Source organism: Triturus cristatus, chromosome 3_2 (assembly GCF_964204655.1).
Source record: "Triturus cristatus chromosome 3_2, aTriCri1.1, whole genome shotgun sequence".
NCBI classification, from domain to species: domain Eukaryota; kingdom Metazoa; phylum Chordata; class Amphibia; order Caudata; family Salamandridae; genus Triturus; species Triturus cristatus.
This window is the reverse complement of record NC_140584.1, coordinates 411458707-411483105: the sequence shown is the minus strand read 5'-3', so window position 1 is coordinate 411483105 and position 24399 is coordinate 411458707. Positions and strand designations below refer to the sequence as shown.

Genomic DNA, 24399 nt, shown 5'->3' with positions numbered 1-24399 from the left:
TAATCTCAAACTATTCGTGACAGGAGGGAGTGGGGCTACGACTTCTATTTCCTTTGTAGTGCTAAGAGCTCTTACACAGCTGATTTCAAAGCTTCCAGTTTGCCCTGCACAACCCCATGAACATTTTCCAAGACCCGAGAGGCTCCAGTGACTGTTGCTTTGCCTGGATAGGGCCAGCAGACTGAGCAGAGAGTTGACTGGGCGGCTAACATAGAAGACAAGATGGCACCCAGGGACCGGAGCACCGAGAGAGCAGAGCTGACCGTGCTCCTTGGTAGGGTGATGGCAATCTCCTTCGGCGGCGGGGAGGGCACCAAGTCCTGGTGTGCTGACAGAGGTCCCAAAGGCTCATGACCTTGAATGAGAGGCAGCATGTAGGTGCTCGGGAGGTCCGGGGTGCCGCAGTCTATGAAAGAGGAGCTGGAATTAGCAGCTCTCTTGCTGGGCCAGAGTGCATCAATGTGCATTTGTCTCCCCTGTGCTCCTATTCGCACCTAGGTACCCACTAATACCTGGACTCCACAAATATGAAACCGACATATATACACAAGGCATTGCACAGTGAGTACCAATTTTTAAAGATAGGCCGTAGGGGCATATCGAGAAAATATCGGACGACTTCACTGGCAAGGGCAAGTCATCCCTCTTCCATTTACAACCCTGGCTCCAAATGTTTGGCTCACCAGACAACATGACATGCTCAATGTGGCCGATTCATTGCAACTGCATTATGAGAAGCAGAAAAGTAGTGGCATTGCCTCTTTTTCTATTTTTCAGTGTCCCACATTTGCATCTGAACTTTTAAGAGTCTGTCAGGGGTCATACTACCTTTATGTGTGCACAAAATCGTAAACACCAGGTCCACTAAGCCTCCTCTTGGAGATAAGACTTTTGAAATACTTCCTCAGTAAGCCTCCTCCACGGATCTTACCCTTAAGTCAGCCAAGACCACACTATGTGGTTCTAAAGACAAGTTTGACACCATTCTATAGGTGATTCATGACACCAAATCGATGCTGGATGGAAAAATAAGATGGGGGGATCCCTATGGAGTTGACCCGATCATGTTTATGGACCACAAAAAAATAAGTTGGTGTAAAGGGCGATGGCAAATCAATTCAACTTGTCTTTATGGAAGCAAACAGTAAAGAAAAGGCAAACAAGATAATGCAATGGGGTCCCTGAATCGCAGAACGGAGAGCGTGAAAGAGTGTTCTCGCAGAAATAATGTACGCTAGATTGGTATGCCAAAGACCCCTGAAGGTCAAAAGCCGGAAGTATTTTTGAACAATGGCTATTGCAATATATGTTTGAAAATAAGCCAACACCAAACTTTGTCATCAAACCGCCACATAGGATCCCAGGGCAGAAGCAGAGCCCGGGGCCTCTGCCAGGCCCACTGATCTTGAAACTTATGAACTATCGAAATTGCAACACCATTTTTGAAAAAGGAAGAGGACAGGGGACTTTGTGAAATATAAAGTTCAAATCTTCCCCGACTATACAACCCTGATACAGCAAAAGGCCTTCCTGAAGTTAAACTGTGCTAGTTCTAGCACTCACATAATATTCACTTTGCTCTGCTGCTTTAGGCAAATTTGAAAGTGATGGTCAAAGCCGATGCCCACATATTTAGTTCCCCTGTTGAGGCCTGGTCCTGGCTGGAGAACTGAGGTTTTACACGCCCTGCCCCAGAGAGAGAAACACGACAGCAACAGAGATCGACCAGACACAGAAGGGTTCAATGGACTGCATTGTCTGGCTGACCTACAAAAGAACCTGTCTGATTCAGATTTGTCCAAGTCCTTTCGTAGTGGTCAACACATACAAACAATAAAGGTAGGGCTCATCGGTGAAAGAGATGGACACCAAAACTACAACATACCCAGAGACATTGGGACGAGTCCTAGACTTGACACAGATGACAGATTACATTTTAATCTAAAGTTTGTGTAGAATGATAGGGAGTTCAAAATAATATGCCAAGCATAAGAACTCAGTTGCTGCTCCTTATGGAAGTACACTATTAGTTATGGCTCAATGGTCTACACAGGGGTACGCTGGGATGGGGAGTATGCCTTGTTCTATTTCTTTTCCCGTCACACAAACATAAACCACATTTCAATGGAAAACTTCTGGCAAGGGGGTTAGATTACACGGTAACCAGTCACATTTTTACTAGATTAGCTCATTCACAAGAATGGTTGGGCCCGACTGTCTTTGCAGTTAAACAAGAGAACCTATACGAACCTGACATATGACAATGGTCTTTAGACTACTGGAGGACATACAATTTCTTGGGTCTGTGCATTTACCGCATTGTGCCCACATTCTATACAATATTAAGATTTAGCAATGGGTAAATCAATTGCATAACATCAAATGTGAGGGGTCTCGGCACACCAGCTAACACCACAAGCTTTTTAATACCTGCATCACAGGAATGTTCAGATTCAGGTTTATAGGAAACACATTTAGTTACTAAGGAACTGAATAAACTGAGCAGAAAATGGAGGAGAAAATTGTAAGCAGCTACTTATTCCTCTTTTGACAGAGGTACACTGACTAGGATCTCACCTGTCTCTTTAGTGGAGGCCAGCACACAGACAACAAAGGTAGACAGGCTATCTAATAGGGTCTTGAGAGAGCTACCAAATAGCCGGGATGCGTATACATGCACCTAACGTGCAACAAACATTTTTGGAAGGTCTAAACCTTTCATGTTCTTAACAAGTGATGCATATCACTCATTGGGCAAGGACTCGAACATGGTTATGGATGTGTCATGGGTAGAGGCCTTGAAACGTTTTTGCTCTGAGCCTCCCCTTTTACAAAATATTTTGGAAGCCCACCCCTCCCAAATAAAACTTTATGACAAGACTTGGGGGAAGAGGAAGGGGCAGGGCAAATACGAAGGGAGAGGGGCATAGGAGATCATTTTATAGGTGCTCTTTATTTAGCTCATAATCCACACTAAATAGGATACTTGTAAAAATCAATATCAAACAAAAACGGAAAGTAACCAAGAAAAACAACTCTTCAAAACTGGAGTAATGTGATCCATACCCACTCCTGGGCCCAATGCAAAAGTGAGGAAAATGTGATGTTTTTAGCTAAATTTGAGGTATGCAGGGGTTTCTGGGTAAAACAACATTGGGGCATCCACGCAAGCCACCCCTCCCTGGACTCCCCCGGGTGTCTAGTTTTTAGAAACTTCGGGGTTTCGTAGGTTTCCCTAGATGACCGCCAAGCCCGGTACCAAAAACACAAGTTACCCCCTTGCAAAACCAGGTTGTTTTGTGACAGATAATTTTAATGTCTTCACAATACTTTTTGGCCTGTTTCCTGTAACAGGCACTAGGCCTACCCACACAAGTGAGGTACCATTTTCATCAGGAGGCTTAGGGGAACACAAAATAGTGGAACAAGTGTGATTACCATTAGTCTTCTTATGCTTTTCTGCCTTCCAGGTGTAAGGCTGTGTGTAAAAAGTCATTTTGAAAAAAGCCCTATAATTCACATGCTAGTATGGGTACTGACAAATTTAGAGATGTGCAAATAACCAGTGCTTCTAGACTCCATATCTTGTTCCCATTTCAGAAATACATAGGTTTCCTTGATACCTATTTTTCACTCTATATATATATTTTACCACATGAATTGCTGTATACCAGGTATACAATGAAAAACCATTGCAGGATGCAGCTCAGTTATTGCCTCTGGGTACCTTGGGTTCTTTGTGAATCTACAAGCAGTATATATGCCCGCAACCAGAAGGGTCCAGTGGATCTGCCATAGTTGGAAGAAGTTACAGGTGAAAACGTAGGTACAAATGGCTTTTTTGTTTTACCTCAATTTCAATATTTTTTCATTTGAAGGGTTACTTTCTATAGGAAAACCTTAAAGGATCCACACAAATCACCCCTTGCTGAATTCAAGAGTTTGTCTACATTTCAGAAATGTATAGCTTATCGGGATCCATTTTTGGTTTCACATCCATTTCTACCACTAATTGGAAGGAGGTTAAAAGCACAAAACATAGGCTATGTCCCAGTAAAATGCGAAAGCTGCGTAGACAAATGAGTGTTTCTGATAAAAGTCTGCCTTTTCCTGAAAGCTAGGAAGATGGTTATTTTAGCACCGCAAACTCTTAATTGATAGCATTAGCGGGGAGAAAACTAGAAGCTTTCTTCTGCAGCACTTTTTACCAGCACCCAATACAACCACTAGGTGTCCAAATTGCTAACATTATACACTGATTCAGTTGGAAATAGACTGCTTGCAGAAGCCACCAGAACTGCTACAATAGTTGTATTGCCCAAAAAAGGTAGGAATACCTCAGATGTCTGACCATATCTGCTTTTATCTCTCCTTAATTCTGAATAAGAAATCCTGGGGAAGTTAGTTGCAATAAGATTAGTACAGCGGAGCAGTTTCATTGTGCGTCCCAACTAGAACAGGCTTATTCCGGAGTATAAACACACACCAACCTATAGAGACTTTTTCATGTGTTAGACAATAATCAGAGGCGGAAGTCATTGTCCATGGTCCAATCACTAGATAACAAGAATGCATTTGCAACATTGACCTGGAATTTACTATTCAAGTGTCAGGATGTTAATGAAACCACAAACATGGACATTCAGAGTAGGCAATGTGACAGGGGTTCTCAAAGTAACACCATATGATCCTGGAACCCCCTCTGAGGTGCCCGCCAAAATGTACTGTATGAAATAGATTTTTTGCTAAAAGAATATGATCAGAGGCTGGAATTTGTACAGCAGAAGGTCCGTTTAGGGAGGGAGAGAATACCTGCCTTTTGAGGGAATCAGGCATCAGTATGGTTTGAGCAGAAGGCATTTCAGGGAACATGCAGGATTGTTGAAGGTAGCACAGATAATTTGGCCAGACACCTGACAAGCCACCCACGTCCCGCCCACCTACTGATATTCTTGCTCTGGGAAATCATACTCATGATGTATCACTCGTATATAGCTCACACTCCTCCACTTTTTACACTGCAACAACAGCATCCAAAATTGCTTGGGAGACCTCTATGGGGAGGGAGGAGAGAGATGACACATCGGACAAAATTCCAAAATATGCCAAATCGGTAATCAGAAATTCTCGGTTCATTTTTACCAAAATCAATTGCATCCAGATGACTTCTCTCTCGCCCATCATGCTAGCCAAACTGTTTTGGGGGGCAAAATATGCTTATCCCAGGTGTCTGCAGACAAGCTGTCATTTTATCTCATGTTGCAGAATTGCTGTCACATTCAATCCTACTGGGTAGCGATAACATGAATAATTAAAGAACGCTCAGGATTAAAGATTACAGTTGAGCCCTTTTAATGCTTGCAGGGCCAATTCAATAGGCCAAAACTGTGGATATGAAAATTTAATGATTTAGCAGTAATTATATCAAAGCGAATCATAGCAATGGAAAAGTAGGCAAGAACTGCTCCTGAAGTGTACGAAACGGACCCTAGCGGAAGTGGCCATGCTTAGGGCGCTACCAAGGTTAAACAGCAAAGGACTATCTGTAGACTCATGGCATATTATTGTGGTTGCACTAAAAGGCAAATCTTATTAGAACCCCCAGAGTATGAAGGTCTGTAAATAGTGATCAGGCATAATGTTATGTGTAACATTCAGCTGACAGCATAACTTTTAGATTTAAATGTACATTAAATGACCAGTTACGGAGGTAGTGGGCACTGGGAATAGTTTTACAGTTTTTCAGTTGCATGTGCTCAATTCCTTACTCCAGTCAGTCATTCACACAACATCACAGAACGCTTCAATCATATGTATCTCATTGACTTAGCTTCTATTATTATTTTCTGTGACAGACTAGTGATCTGTTTTAATGAAGATAATTTTAAAAAAAACTATTCCCTAACAATACTGAATACTTTTTTCTCTTCTCAACCAACCAGTTCAAAGCAGCACTAAACAATGCATTGGTCAGTCAGATAATCACAGATCATCCAGGACAACTTCAGACCACCCCGACTCTGGTCAATGAGAATACGAGAACAGCACCAAGAGCACACAAAATCTAAGGTAGAAATGAATTTCTCAAATGCAAATAAGAGGTTTCCCTAAAAAGGGCCCAGAGACAGAAGATGACCTAAAACTAACATTTGCTACTGCACTCTATGTATAAAGCAGCTGAAATCATTGACATTGAATGCGTGGCTAGGCAGCTGATGGAAGACTACACAAGTCAAGTCTCCAATGCAAATGTACCAGGAACTCTATGCAGCCATATTAAAAATCAGAAAGAAGGGCGATCAAGTTAGATAAAGTTGGTCTCCTTCCTCGGTAGCTAGAGGTGCGTGAGCGTGGGAAGTGATGTGAGCATTTTAATGGGGGTTCATCAGGAAAGTAGAAAAGCAAATAGAAGCCCCAAACTTGAGGGGCTTCTAAGTGCCCTACCTTAAAACACACATATAATACACTCGTTACCACAAAAAGAAGGGATAGGTACATCTAGAAAACAAATTCATACATGAGAAATGGGAGACAAAAATAAAACAACTATTGTTCTCCAGACAGAAAATTTACCTCTGGCTTCAGCTTATCCTTTTTGAGACTCCGAACTGCCTTTTTGCTCTTTTTTTCCATCGTTGTCTTGGAATCCCTTTCATTCTTATTGCCAGATTCTGGGTCGTCTATCTTCTTAAGTTTCTTAGACTTCTTAGATTTCTCTTTGAGCAAGCCTATGTGCGAGTCATCCTCAAATACAGCATCGCGGATCCGCGCATTCTTGTTTTCCATATGAAAATCTCCTTTGCGTATTTGTTCCTTAGAATTAGTCTTAGACTTTGAGTTCTTTTTAGACGATTTTAGTTGCACTTCTTCCTTGGAGGATACGATACGGATTACCTCTTCTTTCTGCTTATTTACTCGTTTCTTGGACTTCTTTTTAGACTGCTCTCTCTCTTTAGAAGAAAGGGTATGGAGTTCATCGAAAGATGAAGGGAGCGCCATGGTGCTTTCAATGTTATCCTGTGACTGGTTTGTACCGTCAGTCTCCGGGGAGGAGTCCTGATCACTTCCATCACTGTCCATAAGAGCACGGCGAATACGGCTGCATTTTTTATTCTTTGGTGTAAAGATGTTCTCTTTATTTTCATCATCACTCTCAACATCAACAGTTTCGCCCCTCTTAGTGAGGGAGGCATACTCTTCTTCGCTATCGCTTCCTTGCAGGAAGTGCTTGCTCTTTGACTTTTTATTCACAATAATTTCATCCTCTGAATCTGTTAGGAACACAGTAGCATTACAAAATATAATAAATATGAATACAGCAACTGCATTTAAGTACATGTCACTAAAGATCAGAATTCACTCTTGACACACATGGCCCAGATTGGTTAGTACAAACTGTTTCCCGTCTTGAGCGTTCATGTAATCACCAATGCATTCTGGGTGCTGTCTTGCTTTCGCAACATTTAACTAATCAAACTAACACATAAGAACAATGATTTGAAAGTGACAAATTCAGGACTGGAAACAGTGCCTGTAATGACGTAGGTGGTTACCCTAGCGCCGAACGATTCTAGATTTTCAGGATATTGAAAGGTACGCTTACATACGAATCATTTAAATAATTAGTTACTATCCTGAAAATCGGGCATCAATCTCACCCTTGAAGCAATGCTGGATACTATAGCCCTAGGGCAAAGTCTCAAAGTAAAACAATTTCAAATAAACAAGATAGAAGAAGCCACTTTTCAGACATCAAGAAGCACAATTGTGAACGTAAACACAACCTCAACAGCAGAGACCTATTAATATACAATAAGACAAAAGCCGCCATGAACACAAATAGTAAGTAAAGGGAGTTTGCCAAAACACTGACTGCAACTTTTGATAAAGTATACTGCAGCACTAAAACGAGTCTACACCATATAAGGATTTTAAAAAAAATAATAGTTTTCATTGGTTGCAGAAACATGGCCAAATGAGTAGGAGACTTTACAAGCCAATGCCAACACTCACAAACCCTGCTTGTCACCTTCTGTATTCTGTTGATGTGTGGAAAGAGTTGTGAATTTCTAATAATCACTAACCTCCATCGTTGATAGCTTCCCTTGTTTCCATCAGCAGCGCAGGGGAATCCATTTCACAGCTGCCCTGACCGCTGTCAGAATCGCTGTCAATTGTTTCTTCCAGACCCGGCTTCAATTCTGGACTCTCCAGCGGCAACTTCAAGGATGAAAAGAACGCCAACATAAATAACACAAATAAATATATTGAAGCACTCACTATGCTAATGTTAATGGGAAAGCAATTTCTTTAGCTATATTTAAAGAAAGCAATTGACAAGTTGAAAACCGCACTGGTGAGCTACTACTCCCCCACCTTCTAATAACATCACATCAAACAACATTCTCTGACCGGGAAAAAGACCTGTGGGAAAACACAAACAACGCACCTATGCATACAGTTAGCACAAGTTCGAGGCTTCACACTATACGACATTCCACAACAGCCAAAGAAGACCAGAAAATCATAATCTAAACTGCATCAAAAGATAAAACCATCTATCAGTATGAAGAGGTACATGGGCATAGTGTTACTCATTCAACATATTTGAAGTGAAGAAGCAGACCTCTTTATTGTATTATCGCAAGCGCTTACTAAGGTGTCTGGCTATTTAAGAATGGTCACAGGTTATTTTCTGCATGGACTCTCCTTTCCCTGGCTACAACGTTATTCTTAAATTACTGAATGGTGGAAGCTTGGGAGGAGGCTTTGCGGTTCAGCCTTCAGTAATGCGGTTTCTGTCGCTGCCAAAACCAATACATGCAGCTTGTGCAGGTTATTTTTTTCCTGCATTAGAAAGCACCACATTGGACTAAAGAGCCATATAAAAGGCAAATCTTGTGGCATGGTATAACCATGTAACCAAGTATGTATGACTGACTGATGTAGGACAACGAGAATGACTGTGGTTCCAACTCCGAAGACCTCAAACCAATTGGATGAGTCACTTAAGAGTCCCTTTTTGTACACCCTCGTCCAGTTTGTTTTAATTGCATTTTAGAGACCTCACCTTGTCTAAGGTCTTCTTGCAGGGCACAAGTTTTTAGCAACCATTTTGGATGAACACGAGGCATCGCTCATAATAAGAGCCTCATCTCTTTTAATTAAATTAAACTAAAATAAAATTTGTAAAGCATGACAATCACCCGGGGGTATCTAGGCGCTAAGCAGATTCCGATAGGCTGAGAAGATCCAGAAGATGGCAGAATTATTTGGAAAAAAGCCAAGTTTTCAGATCTTAATACAAGGAAGGTGGATTTAAATTCCACACTACAAGCAGTCTAACAGCCAACCATTCATCAAATGCATGTACTTGTGCACCAATAGCGGAGGACAAACCATCCAACGCAGGAGTTATTACCCAGACATTTCTCGCCAAGACAATACAACTGGCATAGTGACACTGAAAGTGCACAAACAAAGTACATGTCTAGAGATAGCTCTTGCCCAACAAATCAGCATCTCTCAAACGAGTTTGGTCAACAACAAAAAAATGAAGAAGTGGATGCCAGTAGAATCTGATTGACAAGTCCTTACTTCCTGGTCCAAAGAGCAACAAGCACATGCATGTAAAACACCTGACAAATCTTGTGGCAGCATAAGATGGAGTATCTTACATAGATACTACAAGAACCTCACATCCAAAAAGGTACTTGTGGAAGCAATCGCTTTAAGCGCAGCATATAGCTCACGAATGGTGCAAGAAATGTCTTAAAAATGTTAACCCGTTTCTTGGGGCTTTTGGTAATAATAGCAGACGGATAAATCAAATCTCTTTCCAAAATCCGTGCCCAACTATAAAATCGTGGGGAAAACAGTAATACACATTGTGAAAATAGGCAGGCCACGTATTTTCTTGCCACCATTATCCTTGCATAGTAAAGAAGAAAGAAAAAAAAGGAACCTGCATCAAGAATAAACCCTATGTCGCTTGAAAAAGCCCTAAACAGGTCTAATGTGTTTCAGAGCTTCCTCAACGCCAATTTTTAACACGTGGTTCAGTTTTAGAAATGTTGTAGCACCACCTTATTTATGGAAACCTAAATTATGCAAAACAAATCCACAAAAGAAAAAATTACAGAACTGCCCTAATTTTATAAAATGTCCAAAGGCTAGTACCAACTATTTAAACAAGCATTTGCAATGCAATAGGTCTCGCATTTGCGAGAGTTTAAGCTTTTGGGATTGCAAATCACAATGCTTTTGATTTATCTGTTTTGATAATTAACACAAATAAAAGGCATTGTTATTTACTATGCCAATAGTTCAAAGTCTTGTAAATGAGAGACCTATTTTATTTTAAAGAAGCGGCCGCCATTGTCCCCGGGCTGCTTGGAAAGTGAAAGCATGCATGGCGCGTTGAATGTTGCCCGCCTCTGGCCTAGATACCAAGGCTGGCCACGATCCTTGTGCCACATCCAACCATGCACTGCCCATGCCCTCGGTGTTGGTGTCCTATCAGCCACACGCTCGGCTGGCTGTACACTCTCCACCCGCAGCTCCTAGCTGACTTTTTCCAGACTGCGAAAGTTGAGCTTTCGAGTTTGGAGAACAGAGCAGAGCCGATGGTGATCGGAAAGGTGCCGGTATTAGCAGATCAGGCTCTTAGCAGAGTCTGGCACCCCTGAAGCCCTGTCTGTCTGGAGTTTGGGGCAAACCCCTGACAGACACCGACGTCGGCAGGGCACGCAGGACTGCGAACAACGGCGCTTCTGGGACGGTCAAAGGCAGGAGGTTCAATGGTGGATGTGCACGGGTGGAAGTCGAGGAAACATGCAGAGGGGGACATGGGGAGGCATGTGGGAAGGAAGCACACGGGTGTACAGTAGGAACTCAGGGCGGTATGCAGGGGGGACACAGGGAGATACGCATGTGTGGTGGGCAAATTACAGCCTAGGGTGCCGGAAGGAGGTACGCAGGATCCCACGGTAAATTGCACAGTGGCCCCAACACAGTAGGGGGACGGAAGAAAGTTAGACGGGTCACAGATGAGAGTATCAGGGGTCAGAGGCAGAGTTATGCATAGTCTGCATCACAAGGGGTGCCAATAAGATATTTAGAGGTAAATGGGGAATATGCAAGTTGATTATGGCGTGGGTGTGCTAAGGAGATATGCAGGGGAGCAGAGGGAGATATACAGAGTAAGAATCTGTGTATCCGGGGTAAGGAAAGGAGATTATACAGGGTTAGGCAGGGAACACAGGGAAATCCAGTGTGAAACAGGTGGTTGCAGAGGGTGAAGCACAGTGGAGACAGTCGGGGAAATCCAAGTTGGCACAGAGGAGTGTGTGCAAGACCACGGGGATATGCAGGAAAGCCACACATCGGTTTAAGGAGGGTCCGAGCATGGGTCATACAGTGGTCAGGGATGTGCATGGGAATACTTTTAGGTGAATACAAGTGGCATACCAGAGTACAGTAGTGTGAAATGCAGGGGGCAAGTGGAATAGGGAGACACACATGCTGGTAGCACAAGGGGCGTGCACTGTGGAACAACGGTGTATGCAGGATTGCCACAGCGGAAAGTTCAAAATAGATGCATGTGAGGTGTTTGGAGGATGGGCAAAGAGGGGCTATTCAAATGACTCAGAGAGGGTATGAATGGTAGGTACAAGAGAGCCATGTAGAGGAAACAGCAGGGTGTGCAAGTGGGATGTGCAGAACAGACACGAGAAGGGTATGCACGGTTGGGCACTGAAAGGGCATGTAGAGTTGGCAAGCAGAGTGGGAACAGAAGTAGTCTATTTAGTGAACTCGGAAGGGGTGTGCAGAACTGACAGAGGAGGGTATGCGGAACGGGCACAATCTGGATATGCACGGGTTGGAGGTATACAATGGAGGGTTATGACAGCGTGGAGGGACAGTGAACACCAGCCAACCTTACCGTGTTCATCCTGCGCTCCAGGGAGAAGGTGCCTGTGCTGTGGTCTGTGCACAGTGATGCTCCCACCCCCTGAGCTCCCTGCTTGGCACAGGCGCTCCGTCCACTGCGGTCCTTTCCTGGAGGGGCTCGGAAGAGGCTGTCCAGGGAGAGAGGGGGCTGCCGTCCATTCACCGCAGTACAGGCCTGCTTCTCTCGCAGCTGGTGCTTACATGTGGATGCACACGATGAGCACTGACTGAAGTTTGAGCCTGAGGACTCTGGCACCGCTCGGCAGCCGGGCAGGGGAGGGGTGAGGAGGGGGCGACTGAGGCTGCTCCAACACTGACGTCACGCTGCAGATGTGCAGGAGGGGGGCCGAGGGCATGCTGCTCGCGTGTGCACAGGTCTGACGAGGGGGCAGAGAGGTTCAGACAGGGGTAGCTGAGTACACAGAAGCAGACAGATACTGAAACTGAAGCACCTGGGGACGGACAAGGAACCAGAGAGAATAACTGGGGACGGAAACCAAAGTCAGGCGCTGAAACAGATGTAGATATAGAGATTGAGAGATGCACAGACGGCCACCAAGACACGGGCACCGACACAGAAGCACAGGACTGGACATGCATGGATATTAGTACCGCGATTTCAAGACAGATACCAGCACATGAACTCCGAGACTCCACTATTAAGCGAAACATTGAGATAAAATCACCATAAAAGTTACAGCGAGACAGACAAACACAGACACATGTAGAGACAGATAACGAAGCACAGACACACACATGTACAAAACAAACTCCGAAATATCTTGAAATGAAAACAGATACCAAAAAACAATAACTGAAGCCTCCAGATCGAGTGAGATATGGAGATAAATGAGACCGGTAATTAGATATATAGACATATAGACTGAAAGCTAGTAGCAAGGGCACAGACACTTACTAAGCATCTATGCCAGGGTACAGAGAGTCAGAATCCCTGGTCCTCCCCGTGCGCCGCTGAGCTCCGTGCCTGCTTCACAGCTGTTGTGAAGACTTTTCTTATCTGCTTGTTAAATAAACAAGCAGATAAGAAAAGTCTTCACGGAAGACGTGAAGCTGGCGAGCCAGTCCGGGTGGGCCGGACAAAAAAGCCAAAAGGAGGCACCCCAGAAAGCTTATTCCCAATGGCAGGCCACTTTTTACCATAAACGGTGACGCAAGCCAATGGGATTACGGGGCGGGGCTTCAAACCCTTTTCAGAAAATCCTTATCTGCAATAAATCTCGCCGAGCAAGCTCCGCATGTGCGCAGCAACGCTAGGCGAGACCTAAAAAAAACTAGGCATCACTTGAAACTTTCAAAACCGGTTTGAGGCAAAAAAAATAAAAGATGTTCGTTAACTACTATGTAGAACGGACGGAAAAAGACTGCCAAGTAATTGGGGATAATGGAGGACGACACTCTCCTTCTAAGCAGCTGAAACCAAAGATGAAGTAAAGACCATAAATAGCACAAGGCGATACACCACCATACTAATCAGATAACTGCTACTTCTAACCACATCCATGTCCTTCAAAAAGGACAAGCCTCGCTGAAGGTTGAGAATTGTGTCAAGTCAGTAACACACATTCCTTATTAACAAGCCTGGGAGGCAAGAGGTTGATTCGAAAAAGGAATGTTTGGTAAGCTGCATCCCTCTTAACTCTACACCCCGAGAAAGGAAACCATTTGAGCCTGATCGTGGTTTCACTGCTTTGTCCTTAGTAACGAAAAAAAAAGAAAATCTATTACACCACATACAAATCTCAAATAATTTCCTCCATATCATACCCAAATACTAAAAATGATATCCAAACCTATTTCATATCTAATTCAGGCAGCACAAAACAGATGCTGGTAGTGGCCGGTCTTCTTAAAAACCCCAACAACAACAGAAAGGTACACCCAGAGTATGCTAATAATAGTATAGTATGCTAAGTCCTATAATGTTTCTTTTGTACTGTAGAGCGGACGTTGCCTAGAGGAAAAAAAAACATATCCTTCAATGTTCACCCACTACAACAGGACTAATCACTTCCATACAGTGACAACACCTCGTGGTAATACCTGCAAAATTAAAAATCTAGTATTAAAACGTTCTCTTTAGATTGCAATGGTTATAGCATCAGCTCAGGAGAAGAAATTTGCAGAAAAAACATGATTCAAGTTTACAGTGGCCGACAGGTCTTTGCAACATACCATACCTGCCCTGTGTAATTCTGCATTCTTTTTTGATCCCTCTTGCTAAAACGGAGAATAAAGACAATATATTGGCAGGGGATGGGAAATAATGAGGGCAGGCCTAACTAGTGTTCCTGGCCTGGTAAAATGTTTACAACACTCTCCAAGTCAACACAAAACTCGCTTAGTGCCAGAACAAAGGGTGACAAGTGTGAACTCTGTTGAAGAAGCATCTTGGCCTTGAGTACCTCAAGATGGTCTTGCTCTAAAAATGGAAAGGCATCTGCAGATCTTATTTTGGGATAACCTTATGGCACATAGGCAAAGATCTAGTCTCACATTTTCTTGATATCCGGCCCCTGTTAACACTACATAATAGTTCATACAACAGTTTTGCATTTTGGATTCTAGCCCGCAGTAGTTTTTCATGCACTTGAAATGGACGCTCTCCAGCAAAGAAAGTAGACTTTAGCAACTTTTTGCACAGCACTACAAGTTACAATAAGCCAGGGATAAGCCTATGGTTTTCTTGCACATCTGGTAAATAGATAGAGGGATGGTAGCTCCATAATAAATGTTATGGACCTTTGGAAAGAAACCCCTGTGCTGAATGAAGCCTGGCCACCACCTTAAAATAAATCTTCATTTGCTTCTGTTAAATTAGGTGGGTCGCAAAAAGGGAATTCTGGGCACTTTAGGTAGCTCATTCAGGGAATAATTATTTCCAAAAAGGAGTTGTGTTGTATTCCATTTGATTAATGCACCATAACCTATCCTGTAGGCCAGATGATATCCATGTTTTATTCATGGTGGGTGTAGGAAGATGGCTTAGTGTATGACTGATATTATCACTTGGTGGTAATACTGTGCACAAAGTCCAGGGGTTCCCCCAAAGTGTACAGTGGGCTCAATGATAAATCCAAATCCAAAATGCTCTATTAGTGGTAGTGTGGGCGAGCAGCCTTAGGCCTAACACAGAGGAGGGCAAGACTTTTATTGCACACACACACACACACCCACACACACGCAGGCAATGAAGAAGACACAACTTAAGAAGGAGATCCCGACTAATTTGATAAAATTATACTTTGTTCGTACTTTATTTTAAGACCCAGGTCTTCGTAATAAGGTAAGTACGTCTTTAATTAAAAATACTTTTCACTTTCCCAAAAAATCAACACTTAGGATAGCATTGGACATGGCGAAAAGGTTTCTAACGGTAAAACAATATTATGGTTAAACAAGTAAGTATCGAACTTACAATTTCAGTCTTCGGAGGCAAATGTCAGCAAGGGCCAGGGGTCAACTTAGTACCAAGACTGCACCACCAGCAGCACAAGGGCGGCCATATGCCGAGGTCAAAATTGGAGTTCGACCCAATGCTTTCCAATGGAGACAGGGGGTACCTGGAGCCACACTGAATACAGGTAAGTAGATCATCTGCAGAAGCCAAGCTTTCAGGGTAAGGTTAAGCACAAGGGGGGGCCACAAAGCAGCACCAAACATACACCATCAGTGGCACAGGGGAAGCCGGGTGCAAATTTGACTTTGGGCGCCCAATGATTTTCATGGAGGATCTTCTTGACAGTAAAGAGGCTGCAGGCATGGCACCATAGGCTGTAGAAGGAAGACCAGCAACAGAAGAGGTTCTGCTCACCAAGGCCCAGGGGCTTCGGGTGCAGAGGTGCCTTTGGACGTCTGAGTCTTCTTACTGGAGCCGGTCGGCGTAGGCTCTGGATTCACACTGCAGGAGCCATTGTGAAGGGCAGGAGAGGTCCGCCAATGCTGGACACGAAGTCAGCATCGCTGGGGAGACTTCACTGCACAGTTGAGCCACTCTGGTCATGGGTGTCGGGTGCAGAGTGGGCTGGTAATTTCGGATTCGCCTTGATTCGGAAGTCTTAGGCGTCTGTTTCTTCTGGACAGGTCCACTGTCCTCTGGAGGTTGGAGTTTTATTGAAAGCAACCGTCAACCCGGGGGTTTTGGAGGTTGTTGCAAGACAGGTCGCAGGGTCGTCAAAGCTGGAGACAGGCCGGTAGGGCCGGAGCCAAGGCAGTCGCCTTCTGGCCTCTGCTGCAGGGAGTCTTTTATTCTTAGGTCTTTGCAGATCTGAGGGTCAGGTCTGGGGGAGCCACCTACATACTAAATTTAGGAGGAGTTTTAGGGGAGGAGCAGGTAGGGCTAATGGACACCGTACTGCTAGCAGCAGAGGCTGTGGGTTGCATTACAAAGGCAGCAGGCCTTTGAAGCTTCCTTCTTCGAGCACTGGTTCATCCTGGGGAGAAGACATGGCACCACTGCCCAGGATGTGAATTTTGTCTGGCCCAAGAGAGCAGGGACTCTCTACCCAGGGGGTCCAGAAACATGCATGGTGGTGGCTGGCTGCTTACAGCCGGTCAGAGACCACACCAGGGTTGTAAGATTCAGGGAGCACCTCTGAGGTGCCCCTCTGGGTACATGGTGCAATAACTCCCACACTGGCATCCGTGTGGATTTATTAAAAGAAGTAGTTTAGTACCAAACACTCGTGTTCAGTGAAGCCATCATGGTGCTGTGGAACTCGAGTTGTCGAGTTCCCAGCCCATTGCGCTCTTTCGCTTAAGTGGCACCTACAATATTGGGAAATGGTGCCCAATATTGAAGGGGCACATCTACTCATACAGCTTTGCCCTCACATGGGGTATAGAGCACCCTGCCTTAGGGACGTGAGGCCTGCTAGAGGGGTGACTTACCTATACTGTCAGGCAGTGCTAGCTGGCAGGGGGTCATGTAAACTTTGTTGTTTTCCCTCTCACAGGGGCATGCAGACTGCAAGGGCAGTGGTATTGTCCCAGTGAGGAGTCCCAATGGACCCTCTCCAGCTTTCAGGCCTTGGGTACCAAGGGTACCATTTACTAGGGACTTACAGGAGGCAGAAGTACCAATTGGAGTTTTGTTTTAGGGAAGGAGCACTGACATAGGGGGACTGGATGGCAGGGACCCTGTGCACCACATTTGAAACCACATCAAAACCAGGCAAAAAGGGGGAGGGCTAACCCTGCAAAAGAGGAACTCTCTCACAATGGGCAAATGATAAGACAATTAGAGAAAAATAACTAAATGCTGTATCCGTAGGCTCAATGAGGAGCCATATAAAACAGCAGATGTGTAATGACTTTCTCAGCCTGAGGGAGATCGACATCAGAAGTACAGTTTGCATCATTTTGTCGGTTACTGTTCTTTTTACGGTTTCTCGCTTTAATCTTAAAACATGGATTTGAATACATTGCCACATATCTTATTTGATAATTTGTTACAGTCGGTTTGCGTTAAGTGGCCCAATCAAGGAGAACAGCCTACCGTAATATATACACAACATAAGGAAGCATTAAATGTTTACCTACACAAAGCACTCATTAAATCTGCAGCATCAGGATAGGCAAGACAACCCTCAGGACAGTCATACAAATGGGGTGTTGACAGTGGGTTTCAAATGGATGAAGTGTACAAGCCGCCCATCAATCCAATAACTACTCTTAAACATGAATATAAATGTTAAAACAGAAAATTCACAACAGCTAAGCCTACATGGAGGACTGGAAAGGAAGAGACCGCCAAAAACACAATTTCTAGTCTTTACATTTAGGACAGCCGTCTCATATACTACAGTACTTGCACACTTGCCCATGGGATACTTAAACATTTTAAGCAAGGTCAAGTAGTAGGATATTTGATGTGACTGAAGGCTGAATTGATGCCAGCAGGGTTTGGGACAGGGGAGGAGGTAGGCGTATGGGGCAGAAACATATACAATGCACAGACAGCAAGTCTTGGGGTTATTTTTAGGGTTTCATTCAATACTGCTCTCTAAATTTAGCCCCTTAACTATAGAAGAGTCATACATTTGACAATAATGTGTTATGCTGTATCTGAGCAGACATTCCTCTACCACATCCTGGAGTAAGGCTGCTCTGCTTACTATTGAAACTTTGGCAAGCCAACGTACAAAGAAAGCAACATGATTATGGAGTTGGAATTAAACAGAATCTTAGGCTTTACAATCTCCTTATGCCCTTAGTCTCTTATCTGTAAACATAAGGAATACTTAGAAACAGACCTCAGTTATGGTAGCAACTGCTATAAAAGAAAAATCCATGAAAAGTGCACCCTCTAACAAGGGGTGCATTTCACTGAGGTAGCAGTGGATATTGGTCGTTTGTGACTGTCTAAGAGTGGTATGGTGCGAGTTTTAGCCAAGGCCCTAGGAAACTTCACATTTAATCCTAGTTTTACTTATTTGCCAAAATATGCTGGTTGTCAACGCTGTATTAAATGTCTGGGCAGGTTCCTCAACACGGACATTTCTTTGGTGAGATTAATCCTAGAGTCTCATTACTGGAATCACTCCCAGTCCAATTACTGTGTAATGAACAAGATAGAAGTTATGGAACTAGAAGACATGGTTTATATTAACCCTAGCCTCCCCTTGTGCGCACTTTTGTGCGATCGCTTTGATCATGTTTATCTGCTCCTTTTTATTTTAATAGAGATAGGAATAATTTAAATTAAACACTTGTACTGAGTACTTTACCTTGCCTACTTTTTCTTCTTTATCACATGGGAGCACACAGAAATATTTGACTTCATGATGTGAGCTGTACAAAAACCTCTCCTGCGTTTGATTTAATACACTATAATTTTGTTGCATGTATTATAACAACCTAGACCACATAGACCACATAAAGGGTGCACATGACAACAGACTTCCCTTCTGGCTCAATAGTGGCAATGTCACCAGATATGGGAGAGGGTGCATGAATGTTTTTCAATTCATGTTTAAATACTATCAATTTTAATAAATGCTCATCAATTAAGTGATATAATCTGATGTACTAAGGTGGAAAACTTCCATGTTAGAAAAAAACACTATTGGAATTTCAAAGATACGTTATCATATTTGTACGTTTGCTGCAGGAGGTCTTTAAATATTAAGGTGGTCCTAAAGATAAATGTTGCATGAAACCTTCTGCGCTTCTTTTGCTTTTCTTGGGTTAACTTAAATAAACGTTTGCACATTTGTTTAGCATTTTTAGGCCTTGCCTACACATTGCATGAACTGCGAGATATACAGTTTACAATTCAGTGGGCTTACAACCCGCCCACAGCATGCCATTAGTTGTATTCACTGAAACTCATTTGCAATCTTTCCAAATGCTTAGCTCCCGTTGGCTTCCCTTCCTTTCTTTGGTTAGCTCCTACCTGTGGACTAGACCACATACGTGTTCTTATGAGTCTTTTAGCAACACATGTTTTTTATTTTATAAACGTTTCGGTATTATTCCTGAACGTGCAATGTGCTTTCCTACTTTTACCACAGGTATACGGCTTCTTAGTTATGTTGCTTTCACCCGATCAATCTCCTCTATTGACGCTTTAGTTACTTTCACCCATAACGGTACTACTCTACGCCACTCCATATCACACAATAGCACTCAACACCTTTCTACTTGATGCCACGACCACTCTATTTCACACAATGCCACTCTATTCTATGCCACTCCACACTACTCCCCTGTATCTAATCTATACCACTCCACCCTACACCAATATATGTCACTCCACTTCATCCCAATCTACTCTTCGCCACTCCAGCCTACACCGCTCCACTTTACGCCACTATTAGCCATGCGGAATAGCAGCCATGGTGGTGTACAACATGGCTAAAAGACAATGGCAAAGTCTATATTACTCACAAAGGCGAGACTTATTGGCTTTCCCAATGCTTGTTCTGAAGGTCAGTACTCCAGAAAACTTCAGCCCATTGCGGTTGTTCACCAGGAGGCCACATGTAACGGAATGGAGGGGCAATCCTTGGGTGCTGTTAAAATCTCCTGGGCTTTGGGGTAGCCCAAGCTTTTAGACAGAGCGCCTTACAGGGTGGGGTCTACTTGTCTTGTGGTGCCACTGCTGTGTTTTGGCAATGGAAAGTAATTTAATAGATGGTACGTGAACCGCTTCCTAGAGGATGTCCTAGGTGCGAGGAGAGTGTCCTCGGCTAGGGAAAGGTGGCAGTGACGATGGGGCGATATCTGTCTTGAGGGAAAGCAGTGACTTGTTGCGGTGATTACCTATGCCTTAAGGACCGACACTATACTATCTTTGGGAGGGGTGGGGGGGGGAAGAATACATTGCCTGGGTGCAGGAAGACACCAGAGCTTTAACAGTGGCAGGAATAAGAAAGGGGATTGCTTGTACCTTACCTCGAAGATATACGTTTAGGGCGGTTTCGGAAGCCGTGGAAACAGACACGAGCTGTTCGTAAACTGTACTGTGCACCACAGAAGGAAAGTTACCTCGGTCTCCATGATCCCGGCCATTGTTTTTTTTTTTATTATTCTACTGTCTTGGAGCAGCGGTGCCAATCACGGGGACAATGGAAGCTCAAACCAGTCCCACCGCTGTCCTGAGCGACTTGCGGTAGTGTCACTTGCGTCCTCTGCTACATCCCAGCCTGCCAGTGAAGAGGATCAACGGCCCCTTTCTGAACTTTCGCGCCTAGCGTTAGTCTAGCACTACCTCGCACCCTCCTCAACCAATAGCAAACTCCCTAAACAAAACAACGTCTTGGGCAGCGCGGCCCCTGATTTGCTACTTTTAGCCCGGCGGGTTCAGCTAAAAAGAGATTGGCTGTGGTGTACTTCCAGGGTAGCACAATTCATGGGGCGGAGCTTAAGGGTGACAGATGGCGCGAACGGAGATGACCCAGAGTGGGTCGGTGTCAGACGTTTGTTTAGCTCTTGCGCATTGGCAGAGCAGCCATGCCATGGTCAGGCATACCAGTCCTATTTACGACGGGAACTTTACGTACTAGTTCGCCACAATCGTTAGCCCTTGAACTGTACGCCTGACATTAACATGGCAGCCCACTGGTTTACTACAAGTAATAAAGCAAATAGCTAATTGATAAAATGCTCACCATTCACACACTTGGATTGACAGCTCACAAACCTGTTGGTGGCAGCTCAGGATTTGTAATCGGAAAGATTGAAATAACTGAAAGAGGTAGACTCATCCCTTAGATTTATTTCTACCATACCTCGATATTCGGAGGTACACTTTTTGTACCAGTTTCGTACTCCAGATCTGAGAGCCTGGACAGGTAATCTCTTGCTGCCCCTACAAATAGACGTCTAAAACTCACAACAGTAGTCTGACTCTGATTTACCCCATATTAATAAAAAAAAAATCCGCTTTTTCCTCGTCAGGACGGGGTGCCTTGGAGCTGGCAATTACTGGGCTTCAACCATGGATTTCGAGGTACAGGGCAGGCAGTGGCAACTAGGCTGCAACCATGTGGTTTGGGGTCGTTTGGCACTGGTGTCCCGAGTGAGGTCTACCCTATTATAGCTGTGCAAATAAGGCCAAGTACAACTTATTCTGCCTCTAACTCTCAGGGTAGCAACGGTAAGCAATCACAGGCTTCGCATGGAGGTAATGTGGTGGGTTTCCAGGTCTGAGCTCAACAGTCAAACCACGGATACAACAAAGTCAATGTCCTGAACAGTGCTTATCTTTGCTAGAAAGAAAGTTATTCAATAATACAGTTTTACTAAATACTGCATACTTAAATCAATCTGCATAAGTCACTGACTCTGGGCACTATCTCAAGTAGGTGCTACACCCACTCAACTCGGTGTCCTCCGTGGCGATTTTCCAGTTTCTTGGTTCCCTCTTCTCTAACGTCAGTCAAGAGAAGCAGAAATGAGGCTCAGAGTCAGTTTTGGCTACCAAAAGTTAACAAGCATTGGCATAGCCAATAGATCTCACCTTTGGGACCTTATAAGAATTTAGCCATGCAACACATTTTCCTTGGTAGTACAACATCTACTGTTACTTCACGCTCCAAAAACTTCCTTCTAGACACTAGCATGAGAGTCCAGCAAACAGAGAAACATGTGAAAATGTACATATTAAAAAACGCCAACTCAAAAAAGTGGAAACTATGAGACACCAACAATCAACTTTATTATGCTAGTGAAAACACAAACGTCATGCCTGCAGTTCGTTATGTGTCAAAACATCCATTTGGTAGCAAGTAGCAAGTATACCCCAACTGCCTACTACATAATATCGAAGGAATCGCTAGTGGGCTCCCTACTATCGGGGTCGCACTGGGATAAAAAATATTAGAGAATCAAATAGCTGTAAAAGTGGCTCACATGTCTGCATCTATAGCTAATTATAATGCAAGTTATCATGCAAAAGGAAAATAAGACTATTGCCTAGAATATCTGTGCATTGCAGTGACAAAAAGTACATAGACATGTATGTCAGATTCAGAGGACTATATTTATTGTATATCATGCATTACCATTAAAGAGAGGCATACTAGGCTTGCAATGTCCCTCTCTGTGACATTACTGCACACTGCCTATGCTAATTTGCAAACCTGCTGCCCAAAACCTATTTTTTTGTGTTTAGGGTGTCTACCCCCTGTACTCTGTTATGTTAATTATATTTATAGAGCACACGATTACCCCAGGGTGTCCTGGCACTAGTAGCTCAACTCTACTGAGATCAAGGTTGCTAGGAAGGGTTAGCTGAGGGATTCTAAATGTTAAATAGCCAAGTTTTAAGTTCCTTCCTGAATGCGAGGAGGTCAGTGGAGTTCCTCAGATTACAAGGGGAGGCATTCCAAGCTTTGGCCGCACCTAAAATGAAACTTCTCTCCCTCCCACGTAGCTTTCTTCATGGGCGGTACGCTCACTAGTTTGGCTCCTAGTGAGCGCAAAGTTCTTTTGGGAGTGTACCATTGAAACTGGCGAGTCAAGAATTCAGGACCTTGGCCATGTAGTGGTTTGAACAAAAAACATAAAGACTTAAATTGTACCCGTTTCCTGATAGGCAGCCAGTGTAGTCCTTTAATTTCCTTGGTGACAGATACAAATTTGGGAGTATCTGTCAAGTCTTGCTGCTGCATTTTGCAGGATCTGTAATTTATTTAAGTGCCGCTCTTGAATATTCACGTATAGCCCGTTGCAATAATCCAGCCGTGATAAAATAAGAGATGAGAAGACCGTTCGTAAACTGTCTTCTGGCAGGAAAGGTTTGATCTTTTTAAGCAATTTAAAGGAGTGAAAGGTGGCTGAGGTTGTGGCTTTTATCTGGTACTCAAAGCTCAGCCGATCATCCACCAAGACACCCAGATTTTTTGCCTTCCTTGTCGGATTGGGAGGGTGCCCAGATCTGATGGCCACCATTCCGGGGACCAGAAGATGGCCTTATTTCCGAACAAGAGGACCTCCATTTTACCAGAGTTTAATTTTAGGCAAATCTGCGTCATCCAAATTTTGACTGCTCCCATGCAGTCATGAATCTTCTTGCTCATCCCTACTTCTTGTCCCGGTAGCAGTGACACTACAATTTGTGTGCCATCTGCATATGAGGTAAGACTGAATCCATAGGATCTGATCAGGGGGGCCAGAGGTGCCACATAAACATTAAAGAGGGTAGGGCTGAGGGACGATCCCTGCGGCACTCCACACAGTAAAGAGAAAGGTTTAGAGTAGAACTTCCCTAGGGACACTGTTTTTGTTCTATTAGTTAAAAAAGCTTTTAACAGCATCCATGCCTTGCCCTAGACTCCATATTCAGACAAACAGTCCATCAGGAGGTCATGATGGACCGTGTCGAAGGCCGTGGATAGGTCCAACATAATGAGGGCAGCCTCACCTCCTTGGTCCAGGGCTTTCCTAATTTCTCCCGTTGATTTGATCAGGGCAGCCTCAGTACTTTGCCCTACTCTGAAACCATACTGAGTGGCACCCAGTAGCTTATTCTCATAGAGAAAGGCACTCAACTGGGAGTTTATTTCTTTCTCAACCACTTTTGCTGACAGTGGGAGGCCAGAGATGGGCCTTAAGTTATTTGGATCGAGACTCTGCATTTTAGTACTTGCTGTGTTCAGTATATGCATGGACTTAAATATATCAATGGGCTGTTGTTAAAAGCCTTAAATTAGCGAACGTGTCACGAATTGTGGCTTAAGTGAGGAAGGAATTGAAGTCGTCAATTAATATACCGTCCTCATTGCACTCACACTTCCTTGCAGGCTTGTTCAGGGTCCAGCACAGTCCCTCTCATACGCTTCATTTCTGATAGGAAACCAACCGTGGCAAACCTGGGAGGGAACCTCTTGGTCCAGTAATCTTTGCAGGGCTTGGATTACTGTTGACTTGTGATGCAGGCCGCACTTCTACTGTAATGGTGAGGAAGCTGCCTGCACGTGAGGT

At 43.9% G+C, this 24399-nt stretch overlaps 1 protein-coding gene across 4 annotated transcripts in view; it reads right to left on the bottom strand.

The window, feature by feature from the left end:
• The window catches only part of CLSPN (claspin), a 413699-nt gene that overhangs the window by 222674 nt on the left and 166626 nt on the right, over positions 1-24399 (bottom strand). For 2 of the 4 annotated variants that reach the window (XM_085647976.1, XM_085647975.1), the window contains exons 2-3: positions 8085-8220; positions 6574-7271 (exon numbers count right to left, since the gene is read on the bottom strand). In XM_085647976.1, the coding sequence (XP_085504102.1) occupies positions 6574-7271; positions 8085-8220 (834 nt within the window). The other 2 variants (XM_085647977.1, XM_085647978.1) reach the window with 2 other exon arrangements.